We start from the raw sequence: 25517 nt of genomic DNA, 5'->3' as shown, positions 1-25517 counted from the left end.
ACAGGAAATAAAATAATTGTTAGGTTCTATAACAGAAGTCTGGCAAGGAATGTGGCTCAGTAGTAGAGCATTTGCCTACATGTTGTGAGGCTCTGAGTTCAATCCCCGAAAAAAAAAAAAAAAAGAACAGAAGCCACTGTGCATATTTCTCTGGCTAATATTAGTGCTAAAAACTGAAAAATGCCAGAAAAGCAGTGTTGTTAGTCTAAATACGAATTGAGAAGACATTATTTTCTTCTCTCCTGTAATTAGGACATAATCTATGCAGAATCTTCCTTATTTTAAAAAGTAAATCAGTGGTCTGGAGATATAGTTTAATGGTAGAACTATGGCCAAGCATGCACAGGTTCAGTCCCCAGCACCACATGAAGAAGAAGGAGGAGGAGGAGGAGGAGGAGGAGGGAGGAGGAGGGAGGAGGAGGGAGGAGGAAGGAGGAGGAAGGAGGAGGAAGGAGGAGGAAGGAGGAGGAAGGAGGAGGAAGGAGGAGGAAGGAGGAGGAAGGAGAAGGAGAAGAAGAAGAAGAAATAGAAAAAGAAAAATCAAGATTGTTAGTTTGGTAAATGAGAGAAAATACATAGAGTCTTTCTCAGGAAATAGTGCCACAAATGTGCTTTGACAAACACAGAATCAGAGTCAATGTTTTACTCCACAAAATTTTAGTATGATCCTTTAACCTGGTATCACCAAAATCTCTTCATGATTGGAACATTCAAACTGACCAGAATTTAAAGCAGGCAGACCAACTACTTTCAAATAAATACCTTCCTTTACTCTTAAAAGAAAAGAAATATGTTAATACCTGTTAAGACTTTATTTTCTACAAACACATTAGTAATGATTTTCAAAATAAAGGAATAGAATCAGAAAATGGATTGTACAAAACAATTGATGTAAAAGGAAGAAAATCCTTCAGAAAATGTAGCATCCCATCCACCAAAACAAACAAATAAACAAACAAAAAAACCCTCTCAAGTCTCTGAAAATTACCATTATCATTTCAAATTGTGTTTCATGTTCTAGAATGAGAAGGCCAAGGAACTAAAGACAACTGTCTTCAAGTAGGAGCACCATGAAGAACATCATCATCATAACTACTGAATAAAATGACAAACTAAAGGACTGGACACACTACTCACATGCTCTGTAGATTTTCAGCTTCATGAAAAATGGAAAGGAATCACTACACTGTATTAGATTTCCAAAACTGTACTAACAGTAAAAGAACTGATTTACTGAGAAATTTCTAGGTGCTAAAGCAATAACTATTAATAACTAAAATGAAAATTTACAAATAAAATTCATTTTCTTCTTTCAAAGTAAAAATAATTGTAATAGTAAAAAATACTTGTAGTTCCAGGTACTGTTCTATAAACTCTACAAAGAAATTAAGACATGAAGCTGGGGATATAGCTCAGTTGGTAGAGTGCTCGCCTTGCATGCACAAAGCCGAATGCCCTGAGTTCAATCCCTAGCACCACCAAAAAAAAAAAAAAAAAAAAGTGAGACCTGAAGAAAATTAAATTTTCCAATGTTTACTTGACTAGTAAGTGCTACAGCTAGGATTCATATTAGGAATCTTGATTTTTATGATTGGTAAAATTTTATGGAAAAGAAATATGTTAATTCTAACTTAATATATAACTTTTAATCTATAAAATAAAAACGTAGTGTAGCACACCAAATAAACATATACAGTAACTATGTTGGGAAAACTAATAACCCTAATGAATTCTATACGAAAGCTCTATTTCCTATATATTCTCTCTATATGTGTGTTAGAGAAATACACATTTATACACACACATATATACAAAAGTTTCCTTGTAAATTTTATTTGGTTAATAATTACTATGCATTTTAAAGTTTCTTTACTATAATTTTCAAAGAAAATTAAAAGTACTATTAATCTAGTACTTTTTAAAAACCACCATTAGGGAGTAAATGCTATTTAAGACCATAATAGAAGAAATAGCTTTACACATGAGAAATATTTAGAAAGAGAGACTGGAACAAAATGTAACAAAGTATATTATGTATTTAAATAGCGTAAGTAAAAATAAACATGGGAAATATACTAGCTACATATTGACACAGAATAATTCCTTAACTTACCTGCCAGATAGAGGGCAAATGATATAAATCTGTGGTAGCGAATGAGGAACTGAAGCTGTTCTTCTCTTTGAACAAACGTAGCAAAATAATCAGCCACAGTCTCTCCATAGAAAAAATAGTTTACACACAGTAGAAAGTACCTATAATTTAAAAACAATTAACTCCTTTAAATATTTGAAGCCTTTCCCCCCTCAAACTCAATTGAATAATTCTCTACATTTTGATGATACAAAACCAAATTCAGAAGACCAATTCAAAATCAGTCAACAACTATCTACTGAATAGAGTTCATGTCTTTAACCCAAACTATAATGCCAGAGAAAACAATGCAGAAAATACAACATACACACTGAAAATTAACTCCCAAGTACTCAAAGTACAGTTTAGTGCTTTGTAATAGTAACCATCAGGACACATCCCCACCTGCTCTAAGAAGATTGAGAAAGGAAGAAGAGTTAGTCTAACCTTCTCCCACTGTCCTGAACACAATATTGGCATCTTTTTCTGCTCTTCTCAATGCTCAGATAAAGGGAAATTGGACAAAAGGACCTAATGGCAGGTAAAACTCTCTAGGAGAAAGATTTTTCTCCCCACATTTTTTTTTCTTTTTCTTTTTGTAACAAGGATTGAACCCAGGGGCACTGGCTTTGTAATCATGATCCAGCTTTCTCAGCCTCTGGAGCTACTGGGATTACAGGTGCGTGCTACTGGGCCCAGCCCCTACATTTTTAAATTGGTGCATTACGCTGTAGATACTGATGGAATTTGTTGTTACATATTTGTACATGCATACAATACACAATATAACAATATAATTTGGCCAGTATCATTTCCCAAAATTTCCCTGCTCCCTCCCCATCTCACTGCTTGGTCCCTTTGCCCTACTGATCTTCCCCTTGAGTTTTAGGAGCTTCACCCCCACCTTTCTTTTCCTTTTTCCTTTCTAGCTTCTGCATATGAGAAAAAACATAACTTCTGAGTTTGGCTTTTTTTGCTCAACATTATAGTGTCCATCCATTTTCCTGCAAATGACATAATTTCATTTTCAATTATGGCAGAATAAAATTCCATTGTGTATATATACACTACATTTTCTTTAACCACTCATCCATTGATGGACACCTAAGCTGGTTCTACAATTTGGCTATTGTGAATTTTGCTGCTATAAACATGAGTATGCATGTATCACTGTAGTATGATGACTTTAATTCTGTATGATAAATACCAAAGAGTGCTATAGTTGGGTCATACCATAGTTCCATGCCTAATCTTTTGAGGAACCTCCATACTGACTTCCATAGTAGTTGTACTATTTAACAATCCCACCAACAATGTAAAAGTGTTCCTTTTTCCTCACATCCTTGCTAGTATTTGTTATTATTTGTATTCTTGATGACTGCCATTCTGACTGGTATGAGATGAAATCTCAATGTAGTGATTTGCATTTCCCTAATTGCTAATGATGTTGAACATTTTTTCATGTACTTGTTGGCCACTGGTATTTATTCTTTTGAGAAGCATCTTTTTAATTCGTGTATTCATTTATTTGTTGGTTATTTGATTTTTTGGTATGAAGGGTTTTTTTAGCTCTTCATATATTTTAGATATTAATCCTCTGTCAGAGAATAGCTAGCAAAGATTTTTTTCCCATTTTGTAGGATCCTCTTCACATTCCTAATTGTTTCTTCTGCTGTGCAGAAGCTTTTTAATTTGATGCCATCCCATTTATTAACTCTTGGCATTATTTCCTAAGCTTTAGAGGTCCTGCTGAGAAAGTAGTTGACTCTATGTTTTTTTACCCTAGTTTCTGGTCTAATTCTCTAGGAGAAACTTTTTAAAATTTCATAAATCATCTGTCCCTCCTCTAGTGTGTCCCCTCCCTCAGACAGAGGGTAAGCTCAGAAAAAGGCTGATAAATACTGCCTTAGATAGTTCCTCTGTGCCTCCTGCTCTGGAAGGCAAAGTCCTAGCTGGCTAGAGAACAGTCCAAGAAAAAAGAGTGGATTCTCTCAGGTTCTCACAGATGGAATGATACCCCACCGTTCCCAAAATAAGGACAAGTATTCTTTTCCCCATCAACTGCATTACCTTCTTCAGTTATCCTGTGATATGGCTTTGACTCCTCTGTAAGGCTATCAAGGCCTAACCTAGCCCACCAATCCAATTTTTTGCCCATTATTCCCCAATAAATACCTCTGCTCAGGAAGGTCATCAATGTAACACCATCTGTAGTACACGCCATACCTAGACCCTGATGGGTCCTGCTTCTCCAACCCAGAGTACTCTTCTCATCCAAAGCTTGTTTTTATTTCAGAGTCAGTTAATCTCTCTTTTATTTTATTAAGCCTTCTATAATCACTGGAGCCCATCCTGATTTATCTTTTCTTTTCCCATACTTAGTAGTATTGCATGATGTAACATTTAATTGTTCTCTAATTATTTTACCCACCTAACATTTCCCTTACATTTTGCCATTACTAACAAAGAAAACCTCTAGGAGGAAAATCAGCTATCACCAAAATCAAGAAACTGTTTTCACTACTCTAAACCCCAAAGATGATAGGTTCCTTGGCTGATACTAATGAAACAACTATGTTAAAAGGCATGATCACTTAGGTTAAATATAAACTCTTATGATATCATATCTCCTGGTCAAGGTCTTGATAGCTATGAGTAAACATTTAAATGTTGAAATCATCCAATGATTTTTTTTCTAATTTTATATACATTTGTGTATATAAAATATTTTGTATTCTTTTCAACTGAGTAAAAATAAAGTAAAAGATTATGAGTAAACATTTTGATAAAATTATGATCCTAAAAGATATAAAAATGTATGACACAATGTTAAGGAAAAAAAAAAGAAAGGTATCTATATTTATTATAAATTACATATCTCTACAAAGATTGAAATATGAGCTATGAAAAAAGTTGTGTTGTGATAAAACAGGTTATTTTCTTCTTTTCAAAACTGTATTACATTCTTTTTATTTACCTTTCTCCAAAATCAATCTATAACATAAACTGAGTGGACAATGATTTATCAGGATGCTGCTTTTATAAACTTTAGAAAAGAATCAGATTTTCAAACTGGAAACAGATTTTACTTACCAACTCAGTGTTCTGAACCATGGAAGATCATAAGAATGATAGACCCTGTAACCTATAGTGATGATTTCATGGAAGCATTTTACTTGGATGCCCAGAACCTGAAACCAAGAGAGAATATTATATTTCTCAAGGTTTACATTTGTGTTTGATCATATGTGTTTTAGAAATTTTTAATCTATAAATTTTTTAATTCATGTAAATGACAATTCAATATTCAATGTCTCTAAAATCAAGTGATGGCCTAAAAGGTAAGTAAAATGATGTTTTATTCAAAAAGGTTTGAGACATCTGCCCCCAGGTAGGGGGTGGCCTTGGAGTTTAAAGTTTGAGGGATAGAGTCTGGATGATCAGACTACTTCCATTGTTACTACTTCGTTTCTTTAGACTGTTCCTACCAAGATAGACAATCTTTTTGTCCAATTTTCTCATTTTTGTTTCTTAAGTTACCCTAGAAAAATGATCACGCATGAAAATCTGCTTGTACATATTTATCTTTAACCATACATTCTGGTGTACTTAACAAAGAATAAAGATATCATCAGGACAAATAGTTAGAACATCTTCTACCCAGTCATCCAAGAAATGGGAATGGTCTTTTTATTCTTACTGCTGAGCCAGGTCTCTGGTGGCCAGCAACAATTCTCCTCATCGGAGCTGTGCTATGTACCATAGCAAATTATCAGCAGCCTTCTACATCTGCACACTATGGCCTGCCAACAGAGCTCATGCAGTTCTGTTGGTAGTGTCCTAAATGCATGCCTAGTAAATATGTTTATCAATTTTTTGATGTTCTATTTAAACTACTATATCACAGATCTTGGTGAGGGCAATTCTTCAAGTTTTCACATCATATTTATTAGGACTTTGCTTAGATCAATTCCGAGACTCAGAGGGCTAATGGCAAGTTTAACACTTATAAACCGAGAGATTAAAATCTTTGTGAATGCAGCAGAACTCTTTTCAACCTCTAGAAAGAAAACTCAAGGTTTTTTGTTTGCACAGATCTTTAGCTAAGAATAAATTTTTAAGTTTAAAGAGTTTTTTTAAGTCAAATATTATGTTATAAACCATATGCATCTTCCTAAAGCATAAATATTACTATCTGGTCCCTCTCAGGAAAAAAGCTTACCAAACTCAGTCTGAGGATATACTCTGGGACTTCTTTTTAATATCTTCACAAATTAGTTTTACCAAACTTACTGTTTAGAATATTCTTAAACTGATTTTTCCCCATTATGCTTTTTGCAGGCCAAATCATATAAGAGAGCACAACTAGTTACAACCATGGCTTTAAAAGCACAAATTAAAAGAAAAAAAAAAGGATGAAAGGAAGAATCTGTGTTAACGAGGTTTGGGCAGTAGATGATAGGGTTGGGGTGATTTTTTTTAAAATTTGTTTTAATTTCAATATACTTTTTCACCTTTCAAAATGGAAAAAATTAAACATATTATTTGAAAGTAAAGTAAATGTAAATGTGTCAACTCATAGCTATAAGATAGAAATAACATTATACTAACTAGTATAAAGAGTACTTTTAGAAGAAAGTTGTTAAATGTATTAGAATATAAAGAAAAGAGGGGGTAGAGAGAGAAGATGGGAGGGAAGGGGAGGGGGGGATAGTAGAGGATAGGAAAGGTATCAGAATACAACAGTTACTAATAGGGCATTATGTAAAATTGTGGATGTGTAACCGACGTGATTCTGCAATCTGCATTTGGGGTAAAAATTGGGAGTTCATAACCCACTTGAATCTAATGTATGAAATATGATATGTCAAGAGCTTTGTAATGTTGTGAACAACCAATTAAAAAAATAAATAAAGAAAGAAAGAAAGAAAGAAAGAAAGAAAGAAAGAAAGAAAGAAAGAAAGAAAAGAGGACAATTAAATTGTTCTTCAAGGGGCTGGGGATGTGGCTCAAGCGGTAGCGCGCTCGCCTGGCATGCGTGCGGCCCGGGTTCGATCCTCAGCACCACATACAAAGATGTTGTGTCCACTGAAAACTAAAAAATAAATAAATAAATATTAAAAAATTCTCTCTCTCTCTCTCTCTCTCTCTCTCTCTCTCTCTCTCTCACTCTCTCTCTCTCCTCTCTCACTCTATCTTTAAAAAAAAATTGTTCTTCAAATAACCTTTGTATATAACATCAGAAGTTCCAGGATTACTTCTTAAAAAAATAATCACAGAATGGAGACAATGCTCAATATTAAGATAAAGTAGCAAAACCATGCTATTGATAGAACCAAAGAACTTTTAAAATATCAAATGCACTGATGCAATTTCTATGAACATATTTACTTGAGAACAACCATTTGCACTATATGTAGTATTTTACTGAGAAAAGAAAAGTATTTTAAAACAGCACACATATATTTATATGATCATCAACTACAGTTGGCAGGGAGAATTAATATGGAACTCCTGGGAAAACAGAATAGAGGGAATTCAAAACATTAGAGTAAAAATCCTTAAAATATAAGTATTATTCAAGGCTGAGTGATTATGACCCATTTATGCAGAAATTGGTACTGATAGCAATCAATGTTCACTGGTAGAATTCTGTTGATCCAATTAATTTGTTAAGAGTCTTAAAAACAACAACCAATACTTAATTGACTACTTTACAGCTACTAAGGACTCAAAGATAACACAGGGCATCATTCTCAGAGAGTTATAGTCTAGCAGGGAGGAAGCACTCAATTACACTATCATGTGGAAGGAGTCAAATGTGTGTATGTACAGGCCCACAAACCTGTAGCATCGGGTGGTGGTGGGCTGGGCCAAAGGAGGGGAATGTGCAGTCACTTGATAAGGAAACTACAAGTTGCTCAGAGGTGCTGGAACATGAAGGTGAGGATGAGGGGAGACCAGAAGCCTGGTGGAAAAGCACTAGAAAACAGCTCAAGCCTGCACAAAGGAGTGGAATAACAGGAACAGATGTGAGGATCTGGGACAAAGGAGGTGGCAAGAGTACACAGGTCAGAGGACGTGATCGCACTGCACATGAATGAGCATCTAACAGGACAGTAGCAGAGGAATGGAGGAAGAGTACAGGACACCTCGAGGAACTGGAACCAACTGGATTTGACTGTTGAGGAAGCTGGAGGGCCAAGGGAAGGCAGGAACATGCAATGACACCAAACAAGGTTTGGGAAGGAACACAGATTTACACAGGATGGCTGGGGGAAGGAATGAAGTTCAGATCTGGAAATGCTGAGTGAACTCTGGTACTTACGGATTATACCAATGAATGCTATTTTCACTTTGAAAATCTATTCCAAGAAAATAATCTTACATATGAAATTAGAACTTATACTCGAGTAGTTCAAGATATTGTTATTCATAATAAAAAAATAACCAGAACATAACCTAAGTGTTTAAACATCACATAATAACTTAAATAAATTATGATGCATTATCTTGAATCTATCAAAGCTGACAATGATAAAGACCACTCAACAAAACAAAACTTTGGACATGATTGGCTTAAAAAGCAGGAGACAAAATTTTAGTCACAACATTATTACAACCATGGTTTTTAAAGTGAAAATTAAAAGAAAAAAAAAGGATATAAGAAACTATATCAAATGGCTGTGTTAACTGAGTTTTGAGTAGCTGATGGTAGGGGTAGGGTGATTTTTTAAAAGTTATTTTTGAAAATAATTTTAATATACTTTTTCAACTCTCACAATGGAAAAAAAGTAAACACTCTATTTGAAAGTAAATTATACTCAATGAATTAACAATTGTTATAGTAATTTTCAAAAAGGGAAAAACCTCTTAGAATGTATATTCATATTTACCCTTAAATTAAAATATGCTTTAGTAACTACATACTTAGAATGTATGAACACAACATGAACTAGAAATTAAAAACTGAAGGACAAAGCTCCTTTTATTTTAAATAACAGTAGTATGAATTCCATCTGATAGTAGCTATCATTTCCTAGTATTAAGTTTGTTTTTTTTAAAGAGAGAGAAGAGAGAGAGAGAGAGAGAACTTTTTAATATTTATTTTTCAGTTTTTGGTGGACAAAACATCTTTATTTTATTTTTATGTGGTGCTGAGGATCAAACCCAGTGGCCCGCACATGCCAGGCTAGCGTGTTACCGCTTGAGCCACATCCCAGCCCCAGTATTAAGTTTTTAATAAAACTATGTCGAATTAGTCATTACTGAGTGCTGACATTATAAAGCAAATACAAACAAGGTATATTCTATACTTTTCAAAATTATAAATTATCCCATTAGAAATAAGAATATAAAGACTTTAAAACACATTAAAGGCTGGGATTGTGGCTCAGTGGTAGAGTGCTCGCCTGGCATGCATGAGGCACTGGGTTCGATCCTCAGAACCACATAATGTAAAATAAAGATATTATGTCCACCTAAAACTAAAAAAATGAATATTAAAAAAATAAAAATAAAATACATTAAAAACATCAACTGAGAAACAACTGTGTATGTCATTCATATTCCCTTGACATAAACATAGTATAAAAGTAACCTATGTATATATATTCAATAAACTTAAATGTGCAACAAGAGTTCAAATCTACTTTAACTACATCTTTAACACTCCAAATTCTTTTCTTTTTTCATAATACCTTTGTTTTTATTTATTTATTTTTATGTGGTGCTGAGGATTGAGCCCAGCGTCTCACATGTGCTAGGCAAGTACTCTACCACTGAGCCATGACCTCTGATCCTCTTGTATTTTTTCTGATTAAACTCACCAATCAAAGCAAACAACTTGTAATAAAACTACATTTTCCTTTCAGGATAGAAAAAATAAACAAAGAAAGCCCAAGTCATTTTGGCAGGTTTATGATTCTCTTTTAAAAAATCACAATCTAAATTGGCATGAATGTTTTTAAAAAGAGGATTTTGAATTTCATAAAAGAGTGGCTACATGGTCAGTTGGTATACAAACTAAGAAAGGCTAGCTTCAATTTGATGCTCTTTGTGCCTACGCTGCTTCTTCATATGATGTGGGCTAATACTGGCCTAATTATATTGCTGTATTGTGGCTAAAAAGTAGTCTTCATCCAGTCAACTGGATAGTTTGGGAAAAACGTAAGTTATTCACAGGGGTGCCCACCAAATCAGCCTAAGTCAATGCATCAAGGATACCTTTGCAATATCTCAGATCAAAATTTTCTTCTATAGATCCTCTAATGGGCCAAATCATCTCCAATATTTTCAGTAGCTCCTCAGTGCTTTCCAAATAAAATCCAAACGTCTTCACATATCATTTCAAGGCCTTTCCAGGATCTGATCCCTATTCATTTTTTCCAGGTTCAAAGGCCCAGTGCTCAAGGAAAAGCACCTTTCTCTAAGGTACCCAGCCATATAGAACTTTGCTCATAGTACTCTCTCCACTCTGGCAGAATGCTGGGTTCCCAAAGGTTCCTTTAAGCCTCCAAGCCCTACTGAGCCCCTGACATCACTTGGTCCCAGGTCCCTTCTTCCCCAGTCCAATACACCTATCATACAGCCAACTGTTCTCCACAGACTTGCTAATTAAATGCCTGAGTCTTCAAGCCTGAGGGGGGTCCTGTTACTGCTGGATTCAAAGATTCAAAGACTCAGAAAACTAGGAATTAGAGGTCCCATCCAGCAATCACACCAGACACCCATACATGCCTATCTGGCTTTCAAACTGGCATTCTCTACCCTCACATTAATTCTGGCCTCTCAATTATCCATTATACTTTTTCATTTGTTAGAAAAAGTGTTTTCTTTAAGATGCCAGCAAATTAATAGAACTATGAAAGTAATTTCTTACTCATTTTCATTTCCTTGATATCCCCAAGGAAGTACAAAATTAATGAGGGAAGAAAGTGTAAAAGAGGTGTTTTAGCCCTTCAAGAGCCAATTCACATTGTTTCATGAGGTTTTGTTGTTGTTGTTGTTGTTGTTTCTACTTTCACTTGAAGACTTATTTTTTTATAATATAAAAGGAAAACTCTTATCATGTTGCCCATAAGCTTATCATCTACAAATAGGATAGAGCATGGAGTTGGGAAGACAAGGGAGATGGGTACATGCATTTTTAAGTAGGCAAGAGCATTGAAAGAATAGAGGTGAGTATACAGGAAGAGGTCAAATTAGCTAAGAAATGGATAAAGAAAATAATAAAAGGGAAGGAGGGGGCTTGCATGCCTGGGATTGTGTGCAGGTAGGCATGCACTGGGAGGGCAGACCTTAAATAACAACAACAATAATAATGAAGAGGTACACAGTGCACAATCCCAAGAGCATACTCTCACTATTCACTGCCAAACCATGCTCAGCACCCTGAAAGTACATAATAAATTAGTTGAACAAATGCTTTTTTGCTCACTCCCACCACAATGAGATACACAGTAACCCTCTGTATATGAGGATCTTCCTCTAGGGTCCTCCCTTCACCTCACTGATTACTCCTATTCAACATGTATATCACAGTTCTCTGTGTTTGGCACAATGCTTCCGTAGAGTCTCCTAGCTCCTTCTCTGTTCTTATAGTATTATTCTTTATTTCAAATGCTCATCATAGTTTTCAACCAGATATAGATAGAGACATATATCTACAACCAATTCTTTAAAGTGTAGGTAGCAAGCTCTATGGAGGCAGAGATAATCACCTTTTTCACTATACCCCAGAACCAGCACAAAACCTGGCACACAGCAGGCATCATGAAAGCATTTATTAAACAAATTATGAGCTCAAAATACCTGTTTGTCTTCAACCGTTGGGATTCTCATACACAGCGAAAACCCAGACTCCTAGAATGGCTTCTCCTGGCCTCTGCAGTCCCATCCCTAGCTCCCTCCACATGTACAACCTCAGATCCTGCAACACACCATGTTCTCCCACTACCTCCACACCTTGTCCATAAAGTCCCCACCTTGGAAAGTCTTCTTGTTTAGTCACCTTTTTTGTCACTGTGACCAAAATGCCTGACAAAAACAACTCAAAGAAAAGTTTATTTTGGCTCATGGTTTCAGAGGTTCAATCTACAGTCAGACTCCATTGCTCTGGGCCAAAGGTAAGGCAGAAGAACATCGTGGCAGAAGGGTGTAGCAGAGGAAAGCTGCTCAGCTCATGGAAGCAGAAAGCAAAGAGAGATCAAGGTACCAGAGACAACATATAAACCCCACAGGCACACCACCAGGGAACTACTTCCAGCCACACCCTATCTGCCTACAGTTACCACCCAGTAAATCTACCACATGATCAAGCCACCATTTGGGACACAGTTTTCATAATCTAATGACCTCACCTCTGAACATCCCTGCATCACCACCTGAGCTTTTGGGAGGATACCTAGTATCCAAACTATAACACGTTCCCTGTCTAGTCTCCAGGACTCTGGAAGTCCTTCCATCCCTCCCCTCAGACTGCACTACATGCTTTTTTACTGTGCTTTTCTAATAATGTTCTCATTGGACTTATCCCACTTATTTACCACAGTACTTAGTCAATGGTTATCTAAAGGTCTCAGCCATTGCACTAAGTTCCTTGGAGACAAGGATCTAGCTATAATCATATATATGCCAAAGCTGTGTGTGTATTTCTGTCAGGTCTAACACTCAGCACAATGTTGAACACATGGAAATACACTTGGTCTCTTCTGATTGAACATACTGGCTATTTACAGGCAGAAATGATTAGCCCAAATCCATTCATGACCTAGAAGATGCTTAAAGGAGCTAAATTTGCTGTTAACAAAGCATGGATTACCTTCTTTTTTATGAAATACTGGAATTATGTCAATCATATATAAATGCTGAAAAACAGAGCAAGAGACACTTAAGAAAATGTCAAACACTTACAAGAAGCATCAGCATAAAGGATCCCATATAGATGATCAGGAAAAACATTGAAATCATAGTTAGAGTAAGAATTCCACGAATCCACCAATTTTTCCACCTACAAAGAAAATGTTAATAAAGTTAGTATTTAATGATATCTTTTAAAGTATTTAATGATATCTTAAAAAGTTTTTTAGTGTGGTTTCAGTATAGAGTTGCTAAACTTAAGAATTTTTCTTAATTATTCCTTAAGATACCCTACTTCACTTTATGTACTAACAATAGCCACTGTCTAAGAGCTAAATTAAAATTTGAGATTATGTTAGCCAGAGAAAGACAGAAATTTTTGTTAAATGTGAATGGGGATGAGTCATGAGGTTAGAGAGTTAGGTGGTCAATCTGGCTGTGAAAGTCATACATCCTACCAGAGATCACATGAAGGGAGAGACCAGTCAGGTTCAAAAGCCCTAGGAAAAGATGACGCTCAGTCCTTTGGGATAGTAGGTTAAAAAAAATCAGTAGCTATTTAAGAATATGGTGTAGAGAGCATGGTCTATCAAAGAGAAAAAGTAATGAAAGGATAATACAGAAGTGAAACTGGAAATTACAGTGATTTTGGTGAAATGAAGGTTCCTGTGATCTAACAGGTTGATCACTGAGGATAAGGACAGACCAAACACACTTCCTTCTCATGCTTAAAGTGTGCTGTCTGCTTTTTGTGATAAGAGGAAAAGTATTTTCTTTTTTAATTAATTATTTTTATTTATAAGTGACAGTGGAATGCATTACAATTCTTATTACACATACAGAGCACAATTTTTCATATCTCTGGCTATATATAAAGTATATTCACATCAATTTGTGTCTTCATACATGTACTTTGGATAATAATGTCCATCACATTCCACCATCATTTCTAATCCCATGCCCCCTCCCTTCCCCTCCCACTCCTGTCCCCTATCTAGAGTTCTTCTATTCCTCCCATGCTCCCTCTCCCTACTGCACTATGAATCAGCCTCCTTATATCAGAAAAAAAACATTTGGCATTTGGTTTTTTGGGATTGGCTAATTTCACTTAGCATTATCTTCTCTAACTCCATCCATTTACCTGCAAATGCCATGATTTATTCTCTTTTATTGCTGAGTAATATTCCATTGTGTATATATGCCACATTTTTTGTATCCATTCATCTATTGAAGGGCATCTAGGTTGGTTCCACAGTTTAGCTATAGTGAATTGTGCTGCTATAAACATTGATGTGGCTGTGTCCCTGTAGTATGCTGCTTTTAAGTCCTTTGGGTATAGACCAAGGAGAGAGAGAGCTGGGTCAAATGGTGGTTCCATTCCCAATTTTCCAAGAAATCTCCATACTGCTTTCCATCGTGGTTGTACCAATTTGCAGTCCCACCAGCAGTGTATGAGTGTACCTTTTTCCCCACATCCTCCCCAACACTTATTGTTGTTTGTCTTCATAATAGCTGCCATCCTGACTGGAGTGAGATGAAATCTTAGAGTAGATGTGCATTTCTCTAATTGCTAGTGATGATGAACATTTTTTCATATACTTGTAGACTGATTGTATATCATCTTCTGAGAAGTGTCTGTTCAGGTCCTTGGACCATTTATTGATTGGGTTGTTTTTTATTTGTTTTTTTTTTTTTTAGTGTTTAGCTTTTTGAGTTCTTTATATACCCTAGAGATTAGTGCTCTATCTGATGTGTGAGGGGTAAAGGTTTGCTCCCAAGATGTAGGCTCTCTATTCACCTCACTGATTGTTTCTTTTGCTGAGAAGAAACTTTTCAGTTTAGTTTGAGTCCATCCCATTTATTGATTCTTGATTTTAATTCTTGCACCACAGGAGTCTTATTAAGGAAGTTGGGGCCTAATCCCACATGATGGAAATTAGGGCCTACTTTTCTTCTATTAGATGCAGGGTCTCTGGTTTTATTCCTAAGTCTTTGATCCATTTTGAGTTGAGTTTTGTATATGGTGAGAGAAAGAGGTTTAATTTCATTATGTTGCATATGGATTTCCAGTTTTCCCAACACCAATTTTTGAAGAGTCTATCTATCTTTTCTCCAGTGCATGTTTTTGATACCATTGGCCTACCAGTCTGTTTTGGTGCCAATACCATGCTGTTTTGTTACTATTGCTCTGTAGTATAGTTTAAGGTCTGGTATAGTGATGCTACCTACTTCACTCCTCCTGCTAAGGATTGCTTGAGCTATTCTGGATCTCTTATTTTTCCAGATGAATTTCATTATGGCTATTTCTATTTCTATGAGGAATGTCATTGGGATTTTGATCAGAATTGCATTAAATCTGTATAGTGCTTTTGGAAGTACGGTCATTTTGATAATATTAATTCTGCCTATCCAAGAGCAAGGTAGATCTTTTCATCTTCTAAGGTCTTCTTTGACTTCTTTAGGGTTCTGTAATTTTCATTATATAGATCTTTCACTCTTTTGTTGATTCCAAAGTTGTTTTTTTTTTGAGGCTATTGTAAATGGGTAGTTTTCCTCATTTCCCTTTCTGAGAATTTGTCACTGATATACAGAAATGCCTTTGATTTATGGGAGTTGGGGAAAAGTATTTTCTTATCCCTGAGCCTTTCTTTGTTCCTCATGGAAGAGTATCCCTGCTGGTATGGCACTGGCTCCTGCTGTGCTGAGAACTGTTCTCCCTCAACCCTGTGCTATTGGCCCGGGGATGCCCAATTGCCCACCTCCTACCACCACCACCAGGAGCCTCAGGCTTCATCTCCAATGTACTCTACAAATAATATCACTCCTTATGTGATCATGTCATAAAAAAGGTAGTAGCTGCTATATGTAAAACCCAGAATGAGTCTAATTCATGGATGATGGTATCTGAATCATCTTATGATTTCTAAAACCTGGCATGATAGTATACACCTGCAGTGCCAGCTACTGGAAAGGCTGAGGTGGGAAGATCCCTTTAACCCAGGAATCCAAAGATCGTATGGACAAAATAGTGAGATCCTGTCTCAAAAAACAACAACAAAAAAATCTGAATGTACCTATATTTCTGAACCTAAAATTGTTGGTGTTTTTTAAAGATTTTTATGATTTTTTAAATTACTGATAAGAGCATTTAAATTGTTATAAAACATTTTGATTCATATAGTAATAGTAACATGTACTTTAAAGCATGGATTCTCATTCCCTTTTCATAACAGAAATATTAGCTTATTTCATCCGTTTATAAGATACTGATTACATTCCTTGCTTTCAATCACTCTCCTATGTAGTTTAAAAACTTCTCTTTCAAATAACCCTTTCACTGCATCATTGCTAAACTCAAAGATGTAAAATGCCAACAACATTAAATCCATGTACTTTTATTCCAGCTTCACAAGGGACTCAAATTTGACTTAACCCACTTTATTTCCCTCTGCTGTTTAACAAACTATAGAGATTCATACATTTCTCATGAGATATAAGCTTGGGGCTGAACTAAAAATGGGTACAGAGTCAAAAGTGCAATAGCAGAAAGGTTCCATTTAGTTTTATAGTCATAACTGTGGATTAATGAATGGATTAGAAACTGGGCTAAGTCACAAAGCTAGTCAGAGATAAACAGGGAAAAATAAGCCAGCCACTGGTATAATCCTTCCTGTTTGTATGAAACCTGGAAGCATGTTTAGCCCTCCTTATGACTGAATCTCAGATGTGGAATTAGCAAGACTATCTTCTAGAGAAAAGGACGTAGAAGAAGCAGCAGCAATCAGCCCCTGGAAGGGTGCTGCTCAGTCCAGGTAGCTCTTATGTCCAGCTCTGAGCTTCAGAGAATGGCAGGTGATAAGAACCAGAGATTTTAAATAGGAAACCTACTCTATTCACATCATGCCAAAATGAACCGAAAACCTAAGCCCTTAAGGAACACATTCTATCTGGTTGTCTTTTTAATATGGCCATATCTCCTCCGTGCCCCCCCGCCAAATTCCTCTCTTTCAATAAGAACAAAGATTTAATTCTCTTATTTTAATTTAAATGACTGCCTCAAATTTCCCAAGAATATCTAATATAAGGTTAAACACATAAAAGATTAACACATATTAAACATTCATTGATAATGTATCTTAGTCCATTTTGGGATACTATAACAGAATATCTAAAACTGGGTAATTTATAAAGAACAGATTATTTTGCTTCTTATAGTCTCGAGGTTAGAAAGTCTAATATCAAGGTATAGCATCTAGTGAGGTTACCACATTGACCCATGATGGAAGGTAGAAGGGCAAGAGGCCAAGAGAGGGTCAAACCCACTTTTATAAGCTCACTTGTGATAAATAACCCAGACCTATGATAATGACGTTAATATATTCATGAGGGCTTTTCACCACTTATTATGCGTCACTTCCCAGCACTATTTCATTTGTGATTATGTTTTCTATATGTGAACTTTGAGAATCACATTCAAACCAGAGCACAGTACAAACCAAAAGTCACCTTTCAAGGAGAAGCACTGGATTCACAATAAAGTGTAATTATGTGGAAGGCAGGAATCACTCCTATTTAAAAAAAAGTATAGTCTGGCTCAGAATTTTAAATTCTCCATTTCCTTTTCCATATTACAATGATCACATCAGGGGAAGCCTAAATTTTAAGTCCAAGTCATCACACCAAACCACCACCCATGGACTGTTTCTGAGGATCTCATTCCAATTCCATGTCCTCAGGACCCATATGAACTAGAAATGAGTACATAATTAAGTATCATCCTTAACAGTTATCATCTTGGGGATGGGGGTTTGCTCAGTGGAAGAGAATGTGCTTGCATGCTCAAGACCAAGGATTCAATCCCCAGCACCACAAAACAAACAAACAAAAGTAATAATCTCAAGTAGTTACACACATTGTTCATTCTTATTGTTATTATAACTAGTAGTTGGCTTTTATTTCAAAAGTTAATGAAAATTTTTTTTAATTACTTTAGTAAAGACACAAGCATCATGAGTCATTGAGAACCTGTATTGGGAAGGCAGTTCACAATAATCAGAACCCAGAGGCAGCCTGAGGAATGAACAGTATCCAACAGGTGGGCCATCAGACAAAGAGTAGGAATTTGGAGAAAGTCTACCACTAACCTCTGGCCAAAGTAGGCAGAGAAAGAAGATGGTATTAGAAAGTTTAGAAGCATGAGTAAGGCTACAACTGGATGTTTCTAGGGTTTCTCAACCTTAGCTCTAGCAATGTTGTGGGACAGATCACTCTTTGTCAAGAGAGTTCACCGCATGACACTTAGCAGCATCTCTGGGCTCTACCCACCAGCTGCCAAGAAGGTAGGGCTTTACCTTGTGACAACCTAAAGTATTTCCATATACTACCAAACATTGGCCAGAGAAGACATCCACTAAGGGATAGAGGGAAAAACCTAATTGGCCAGTGCACAGACCTACACACAGGTCACGAAATGGACTGAGGCAACTTGCCAAGTGCGTGAAGACCACTTAGGCCCTCCTGGCATTATACAACGAAGCCTTAAAAATGAGCACAAACCTTGGCTAAGCAATTTCATTTTATATATATATATATATATATATATATATTAGATAGATATAGATATAGATAGATACAGATAGATGTTGATGGACCTTTTTTAAATTTTTATTCATTTTTATTATTTATATGTGGTGCTGAGAACCAAACCCAGGACCTCACATGTGCTAGGCAAGTGCTCTACCCCTGAGCTACAACTCCAGCCCCAGTAATTTCATTTTTAAAAAATTTTATCCTCAGGCAATAATTATGGATTCTAAAAAGAGTTAGTTACAAACAAAATGTTTAATGCAGAGATGTTTTTAATCATGAAAATTCAAAAGCAAACTAAATGCCCAGCACTCGGTGCTCAGCTGGATAAACTGGACAACAGCCATACGATGGAATGTGTCACAAAGCCACTAAAAATGTTTCTGAAGTGGGTTGGGAATGTGGCTTAGTGGGAAAGCACTTGCCTAGCCTGAGCAAGGCCCTGGGCTCTATCTCTAGCACTGCACAAAAAGAAATGAAGGTCCTGAAGTATATTTAAAAATATGAAATGTTGCTCCTAATAATACTACAAATTAAAATGCGAACAGCAAGGCAGAAAACAGTATGAGCTCATTTCTACATTATACACACATACACTTGATGCACAAGAAAAAGTTTCAAAGGGTATATACCAAAGTAATATAAATCCAAGTAATGATAGGAGGATTATAGGGCTTTTTCCTCCTTAGAATTCATGTAAATTTCTCACATAATTGTGATTTTTAATCCTATTTATCTACAAATTCTAATTTTCTGCATGGCAGTCTCTTTTTAGCCATTAGATTTAAAAGAGACTAAAAAATGTATAGAAAATATTTTAAAACATTCATATAATCTTTGTATAGAAGTTTCTTGAGATTGAAATTATTGTATTATCTATTGTTCATTTCTTTAAGAACTAAGCCTCTCATAATTAGCACAGGTAAAAACAAAGGCATTAAAGCCACACTGCCTGAGCTCAGAATGAAGCTCCACCACTTACAAGCCACAAGACCCTTGATATATTTATGATCTCTGAATCTCAGGTTCCTCATGTACAAATTAGCTGTAAGACTACCCCTGTGTTACAGGGTAGGCATGAGAATGAATTAGTCAGTATGTGTAAAGTGATTGGAGCATTGCCTAGCAAATTATATATGTTCAATAAAAATTAGCTGCTATAGGGACTGGAGTTGTGGCTCAGTGGAGAGTGCTTGCCATGTATGTGTGAGGCTCCAGGTTCAATCCTCAGCACCACATATAAATAAACAAATAAAATAAAGGTATTGTGTCCATCTACAACTAAAAAATATTTTTTAAAAATTAGCTGCTATTATTTGTTACTGGTATTTTATAACAGAAAAAAAAATAATTACTAAGGAAGATCTAATTATATTAATGACACAGAGAAATCCAGCATCATTCTTACAAAACGTCAACTATAAGTGTTCACATCTGAGATAGCTCTGATGAGATTTTAAAGCAAAGGTACATCTGAACTATATCATGAAAACAGCTGGGAACAAAAACTATAAATATCATACTCGTGTTTTTAATAAAAGACCATAGATTTGTACTACTGGTTTAAAAATATAAAAATTATGCATTCAATTACTTTATTCTAATATGGCTATGACATTATGATATATATATTTTGGCTTTTGACCACAGTTCCAAGCTCATACTCCCACAGAAGAGAATAATGCCAGGGCAGTTTAGTACTCGAAAGCAGGCTTCAGAAAGTCAAATCCATCCCCACACTGGGCCTTCTTCTGCCTTCCTTTCACCTGTTTCTTTTTTTCTAAGGCAAGCCATAGAAATTAAAATATCTTTTCCTGAAAGCAGGTCACAGAAACTAAAAATATGCTCTAATTTTCCTTCACCTATCTGTCTTGGAGCTGGCCATAAAGAAATTCTCTGACCTATCTTGTCCAATAGCAGATGACAAGACCCCCGTTTCAGAAGGGGTCCTGACCCATACCTGGGAAGAATGAATGCTACATGGGAAAGTCAAGAATAATCTGAACAGAAGGGCCTTGCTAGGTTTCCCCAATCAGTCTGTGAGTGTTAGACCCTTTTTACCTGCTTACATTTGTTTGCAATTGTCCATGTTTCAGTCATGCCTGTACAAAGACTCCATAAAACCCCAAGAGGACAGGGTCTGGAGGGCTTCTGGACGCAGGAAGGTAAACAACAATACATCCACATGCCGGAAGAGTGGTGCACCCCCCACTCCAGGGCCATGGAAGCTCCTGTGCATGGGATTCTTCCAGACTGCATACTGCATTTCTTCATCTAGATGCTTATTTTAAAACCCTTTTAAATGGCCTTTATGATAAACTGGCACAGGTAAGTAAGTGTCTTCCTGAGTTCTGTGAGCTTTTTTATTTCAGCCTGAAAAGGGAACCACAATATGGAGCTGATTGGTCTTAAGTTCCAGAGGCTCAGATTTAATGACTAGTGTCTGAAATAGGGCCAATCTTGTGGAACTGAGATCTCAACCTATGGGATCTGCTGCTCTCTCCAGGCAGACAATGTCAGAGTTGAACAGGATCAAAAGATACGTTGCTGGGGTCCACAGAAGAACTCGTTGCTTGCTTGCTGGTGGGGAGAAGCCCTGACACCTTCTGAGATCAAAGAAATAATCTGTGTTGTGAGTCTGTGTCAGACTCAGAATGGCTACCCACAAAAGCAAGAAAGAGAAAAACTCTTATTACATTTACAAAAAATGATAAAACCAGTGGTTTTCAAACAGCAAATTATGACCTATGGGTAGTAAAATCAAGTAAGTTGTATCCAGCACTTTTTGGTAAAACAAACACACACACACACACACACACACACACACACACAATCAAACAGAAATAACAGAGCATCACAAACAGTACCAGAAAGAAACACTTCATTACATTTCTGCTGCAGGTAAAATACAAGCTTATGTGTCTCTTGGAATACGGTATGCAATGTATTTCTGTGTGTCACAGTCAAAAATGTTGGTGAAACACTGGTCTATGTCTCTATGTAACATTTCATATTTTAATTTGGATAAATCTTATACTAATTTTGATTTTTAAATTTTTTTTTCCAGGGATTGAAGTCACAGGGGCTCTACAAGTGAGCTATATACCCATCCCTTTTTATTTTCTTTTTGAGAAAGGTTTTGCTATGTTACCCATGCTGACCTCAAATTTGCAATACTCCTGTCTTGTCTTCCCAAGTTGCTGGGGTTTGCTTTTATAAGTTTTATAATTCATATCACTAAAGCATATATTGGAAGGCAATATAAAATTATCTGAAATTTTGTAGTCAATAACATTTTTATACTTTTTTTGAGACAGAGAGAGAGAAAGAGAATTTTTTAATATTTATTTTTCAGTTTTCGGCGGACACAACATCTTTGTTTGTATGTGGTGCTAAGGATCGAACCCGGGCCGCGCATGCCAGGTGAGCACGCTACCGCTTGAGCCAGCCCTCAATAACATTTTTAAATAAAAGTGTTATGGAGTTTTATATGGTAACTTTACATTCAGCAAAAAGAAAAAAAATGTACATCAAGCACTTAGGACTGCCTCACATATTAAGTGGTTATAAGGAAAGGCTTTCCTCTTATAGTTCCCCAACTTACAAAATGTCATATTTATTACACAGACAATGGTAAACAAAGCTTATTTTCTGTACCAAGGCATATTTGTCTTCCTGCAATCATACCTTGAAGATAAACCAGACAAAGCTTTCTTCAGGATCTCAGGGGTTCTATCTAAGGATGGTGGAATTTCTGGAATATCAGAATCTGCTCTGGAATCCAAATCTCCATATCTGTCATCAATATCTGTTTCCTAAAAGTAAATAAATATGAAAATCAGTTTGCAAAATAGTTCTTGTCTTAAAGCACATGCCTGCCAATGCATTCATTTATTGCTCAGTGTTACATAATCTGAAACAAACAACTCGTAAATTATCTTAAATATTCAAGTGCCATTATACTTTATTATTAGGAAAGTTTATCTTTCTTAAAATTTCAATATAAAGGAATTAACGTAAATGAAAGAAATAAAAAAAGCTCATATATTCTCTAAAGCAGAAATGTATTGAAAGAATCAAATATGTATTGTTTTGCTGCTTTATTAAGGAAACAAAGTGTTATTTTCATACAGATTTTAATCAGCTGTTCATAGTCCCTTTTTTTCATTTGATGGCAATCAAAGCATCAACAGTAGGAAGAATATCTTATACAGGCATAGACTTTTACACATATTTAAGCATTTTAACTTCCATCATTTTAATTAGATCTTAAAGAGATAATTCCAATGAAGTAGATCAAAGAGATATTATTATTCTGTTTTAGTGGCAGGTAAACAATGATCAAAAACGTTTTCTATAATGGAAATATTTTTTTGGAAGTTATCTGAAACCCAAACTGACATCTAAGCATGCATATACAGGAGCTGTGAGTGTGTGCTGAGAGCAGCAGCTCCGAGCCTTTACACAAAAGTGGTCACTGTACAATTTCAAGGATGTAAATATGACATTTTGTAATTGACAAATTTCAAAACAAGTTTAAAAACAAAGATGTCATCTAAGGTTCTGTTTTGAAGGTGAACACCACTCCCATGTCCTCCCCTCTTCCACACCATCTTCCCTTCACCACATGCTCCCCCACCCAACAGCTTTCAGTAAAGACAGTGGTTTATGAAGGGGAAAATCAGAGCGAGGGCACAGAACTGGGATAGAATAGAAGGAAAATATTCATAGGAAGCAAAGAGGAGAAGATGGGGCACTGAATAGAATGTTGGGCCACAAACAATCCTGGATAAAAGTGGCTAGGAATTCAGAACATTGGGGAGTCTCAATCCAAACTCAGCCCCAGATAAATAAGCTCCAAAGCTTTGGGAAATTTTTTCACCACTTTTAACTGCTGGTTTATAAAACAAAGCCTTTACTATAATGCCAAAGGAAAAAAATAGTATAATGCCAAGGACTTAGTCAATTCAAATAAGTGGTAAGCTATTATTATGATTAAATCAAGTCTTCTAATGCCTCACTGAGTAGCTTACCAACAGAAATTTTAGCTTACCAAATAAAAAAATTTAGCCTTTGGGAGTATTTTTAGTTTTCATAAAGCAACAATAAACTTTAGTTTACCAGCTGCAACTTTTCATTAAGTAATTATGAAATTGAATGTGTTATTATACCAAAGCTGACAAATGAAACAGATATGCTGAATACCCATTGGGCCACTGAGCATCAGCTGGACCCAAAGTAACTTCAACAGAGAGATGTTGACTAATAAGCAACCAAACAGAACATCTTCTAGAACCTGTCAGTCCCTCATGTCAGTGAGCCACGCTAGGAGGTCTATCACAGCTACAGCAATGGGGCACATTACTCCTTCCCCCCACCACCCTGCCTGCCTCCTTTTCACCTTCAGTAATTCCCAGCGCTGAGAGGTGTGGTGTGAGTGGTAGTGGAGGTGGTGACTAATGGAAGTGATTTTCTACCTCACCTTGCAACGTTACAAAAAGAGTACAAAACTAGGAACTGGGAGTTACCAGTGTTCATTCTACCTATACCATATGAGTGTGACAAAAGGAATGTTGCTGAGCCCCCAGAAAACTCAGCCTTCAATTTTCACATATGTAAAATGAAAGCAAAGGACTACAATTTAAATTGAGGTCCTTGGAAAAACTAAAAATATTCACAAACCACTTCAAAATTCACTTGGCAATAATGATCCTGGACCATGATCCTCCCCTCCACTGCCTCTGTTAGCTGTCCTGCTCTTAGCTGTATTATTTAAGCTTCTGAGTTCTGCTTTATTTCCTTTAGAAACATAAATTAAAAAAAAATTAAGATTAAAATAGGGCTGAGCGTGGTGGCACACACTTACAATCCCAGCAGCTCAGGAGGCTGAGGCAAGAGAATCACGAGTTCAAAGCCAGCCTCAGCAACAGTGAGATGCTTAGCAACTCAGTGAGACCCTATCTCTAAATAAAATACAACATAGGTCTGGGGATGTGGCTCAGTGGCTGAGTGCCCCTGAGTTCATCAATCCCTGATACATCCCCCTGAAAAAAGATTAAACTAGGTTTCTTCAATTACATTCTAACAACTGAAGAATAAAAGATGAATTCTAATTAGTGACATTTTAAAGCAATATTATTTAACTACCAGAATTAGGATAGCAGTAAGAATTCTTTCTCTCTCCCTCACCCTCCCCCACCCCACTTCATGTATGGATACTCTGTTATAATGATGCCAGACTTAGAAAGGAGAATCAGGGGCTGGGGATGTGGCTCAAGCGGTAGCGCACTCGCCTCACATGCGTGCGGCCTGGGTTCGATCCTCAGCACCACATACCAACAAAGATGTTGTGTCCGCCGAGAACTAAAAAATAAATATTAAAAATTCTCTCTCTCTCTCTCCCACTCTGTCTTAAAAAAAAAAAAAAGAAAGGAGAATCAGAAGAAGAAGAAATTGTACTTTAAATGCTCAATTAAACAGGGTCACATGCACTGTGCGTACTGAATGAAGGTATATTATGAGAACCAAATTTGGAGCTGTTTTCTGTCACATCTATTATGTCATAATTTAAAGATGATCCTCAAACTTCCCTTCCTTCTTTAGGCCCATGACTTCCTTATAGCTTCTCTTTTCAACTCATTATACACCATGAACCTGTTGTTTAAATTATCCAGGATGGTCTCAAATTTGCAATACTCCTGCCTTACTCTCCTAAGTAGGCGATTACAGGAATGTGCCACCACTCCCAGCAATATATATCCCTCTGTGTACAATTGTATGCAAATGTTTATGGCAGTTGTATTTACAATAACCAAAAAACTAGAGACAAACCAAATGTCCAACGAAGAAATGGAGTAACAAATTGTGCTACTTCCGTATAATGGACTACTCTCTCTTGCAGCAGAAATGAACACATGGATGACTCTCAAAATAATTATGT

At 36.2% G+C, this 25517-nt stretch overlaps 1 protein-coding gene across 2 annotated transcripts in view; it reads right to left on the bottom strand.

Annotated features, from left to right (window-relative positions):
* CDS1 (CDP-diacylglycerol synthase 1) overlaps positions 1 to 25517 on the bottom strand; it is a 71518-nt gene that overhangs the window by 30370 nt on the left and 15631 nt on the right. For both annotated transcript variants that reach the window (XM_081304541.1, XM_081304542.1), the window contains exons 2-5: positions 22265 to 22392; positions 13046 to 13142; positions 5225 to 5322; positions 2114 to 2253 (exon numbers count right to left, since the gene is read on the bottom strand). In XM_081304541.1, the coding sequence (XP_081160667.1) occupies positions 2114 to 2253; positions 5225 to 5322; positions 13046 to 13142; positions 22265 to 22392 (463 nt within the window). The remainder of the gene's footprint in view (positions 1 to 2113; positions 2254 to 5224; positions 5323 to 13045; positions 13143 to 22264; positions 22393 to 25517) is intronic.

This window comes from Spermophilus citellus, assembly GCF_964194105.1.
Source record: "Spermophilus citellus genome assembly, chromosome: 8".
NCBI classification, from domain to species: Eukaryota; Metazoa; Chordata; class Mammalia; order Rodentia; family Sciuridae; genus Spermophilus; species Spermophilus citellus.
The sequence above is the reverse complement of the archived record's forward strand: the minus strand, read 5'-3'. Positions and strand labels throughout refer to the sequence as shown.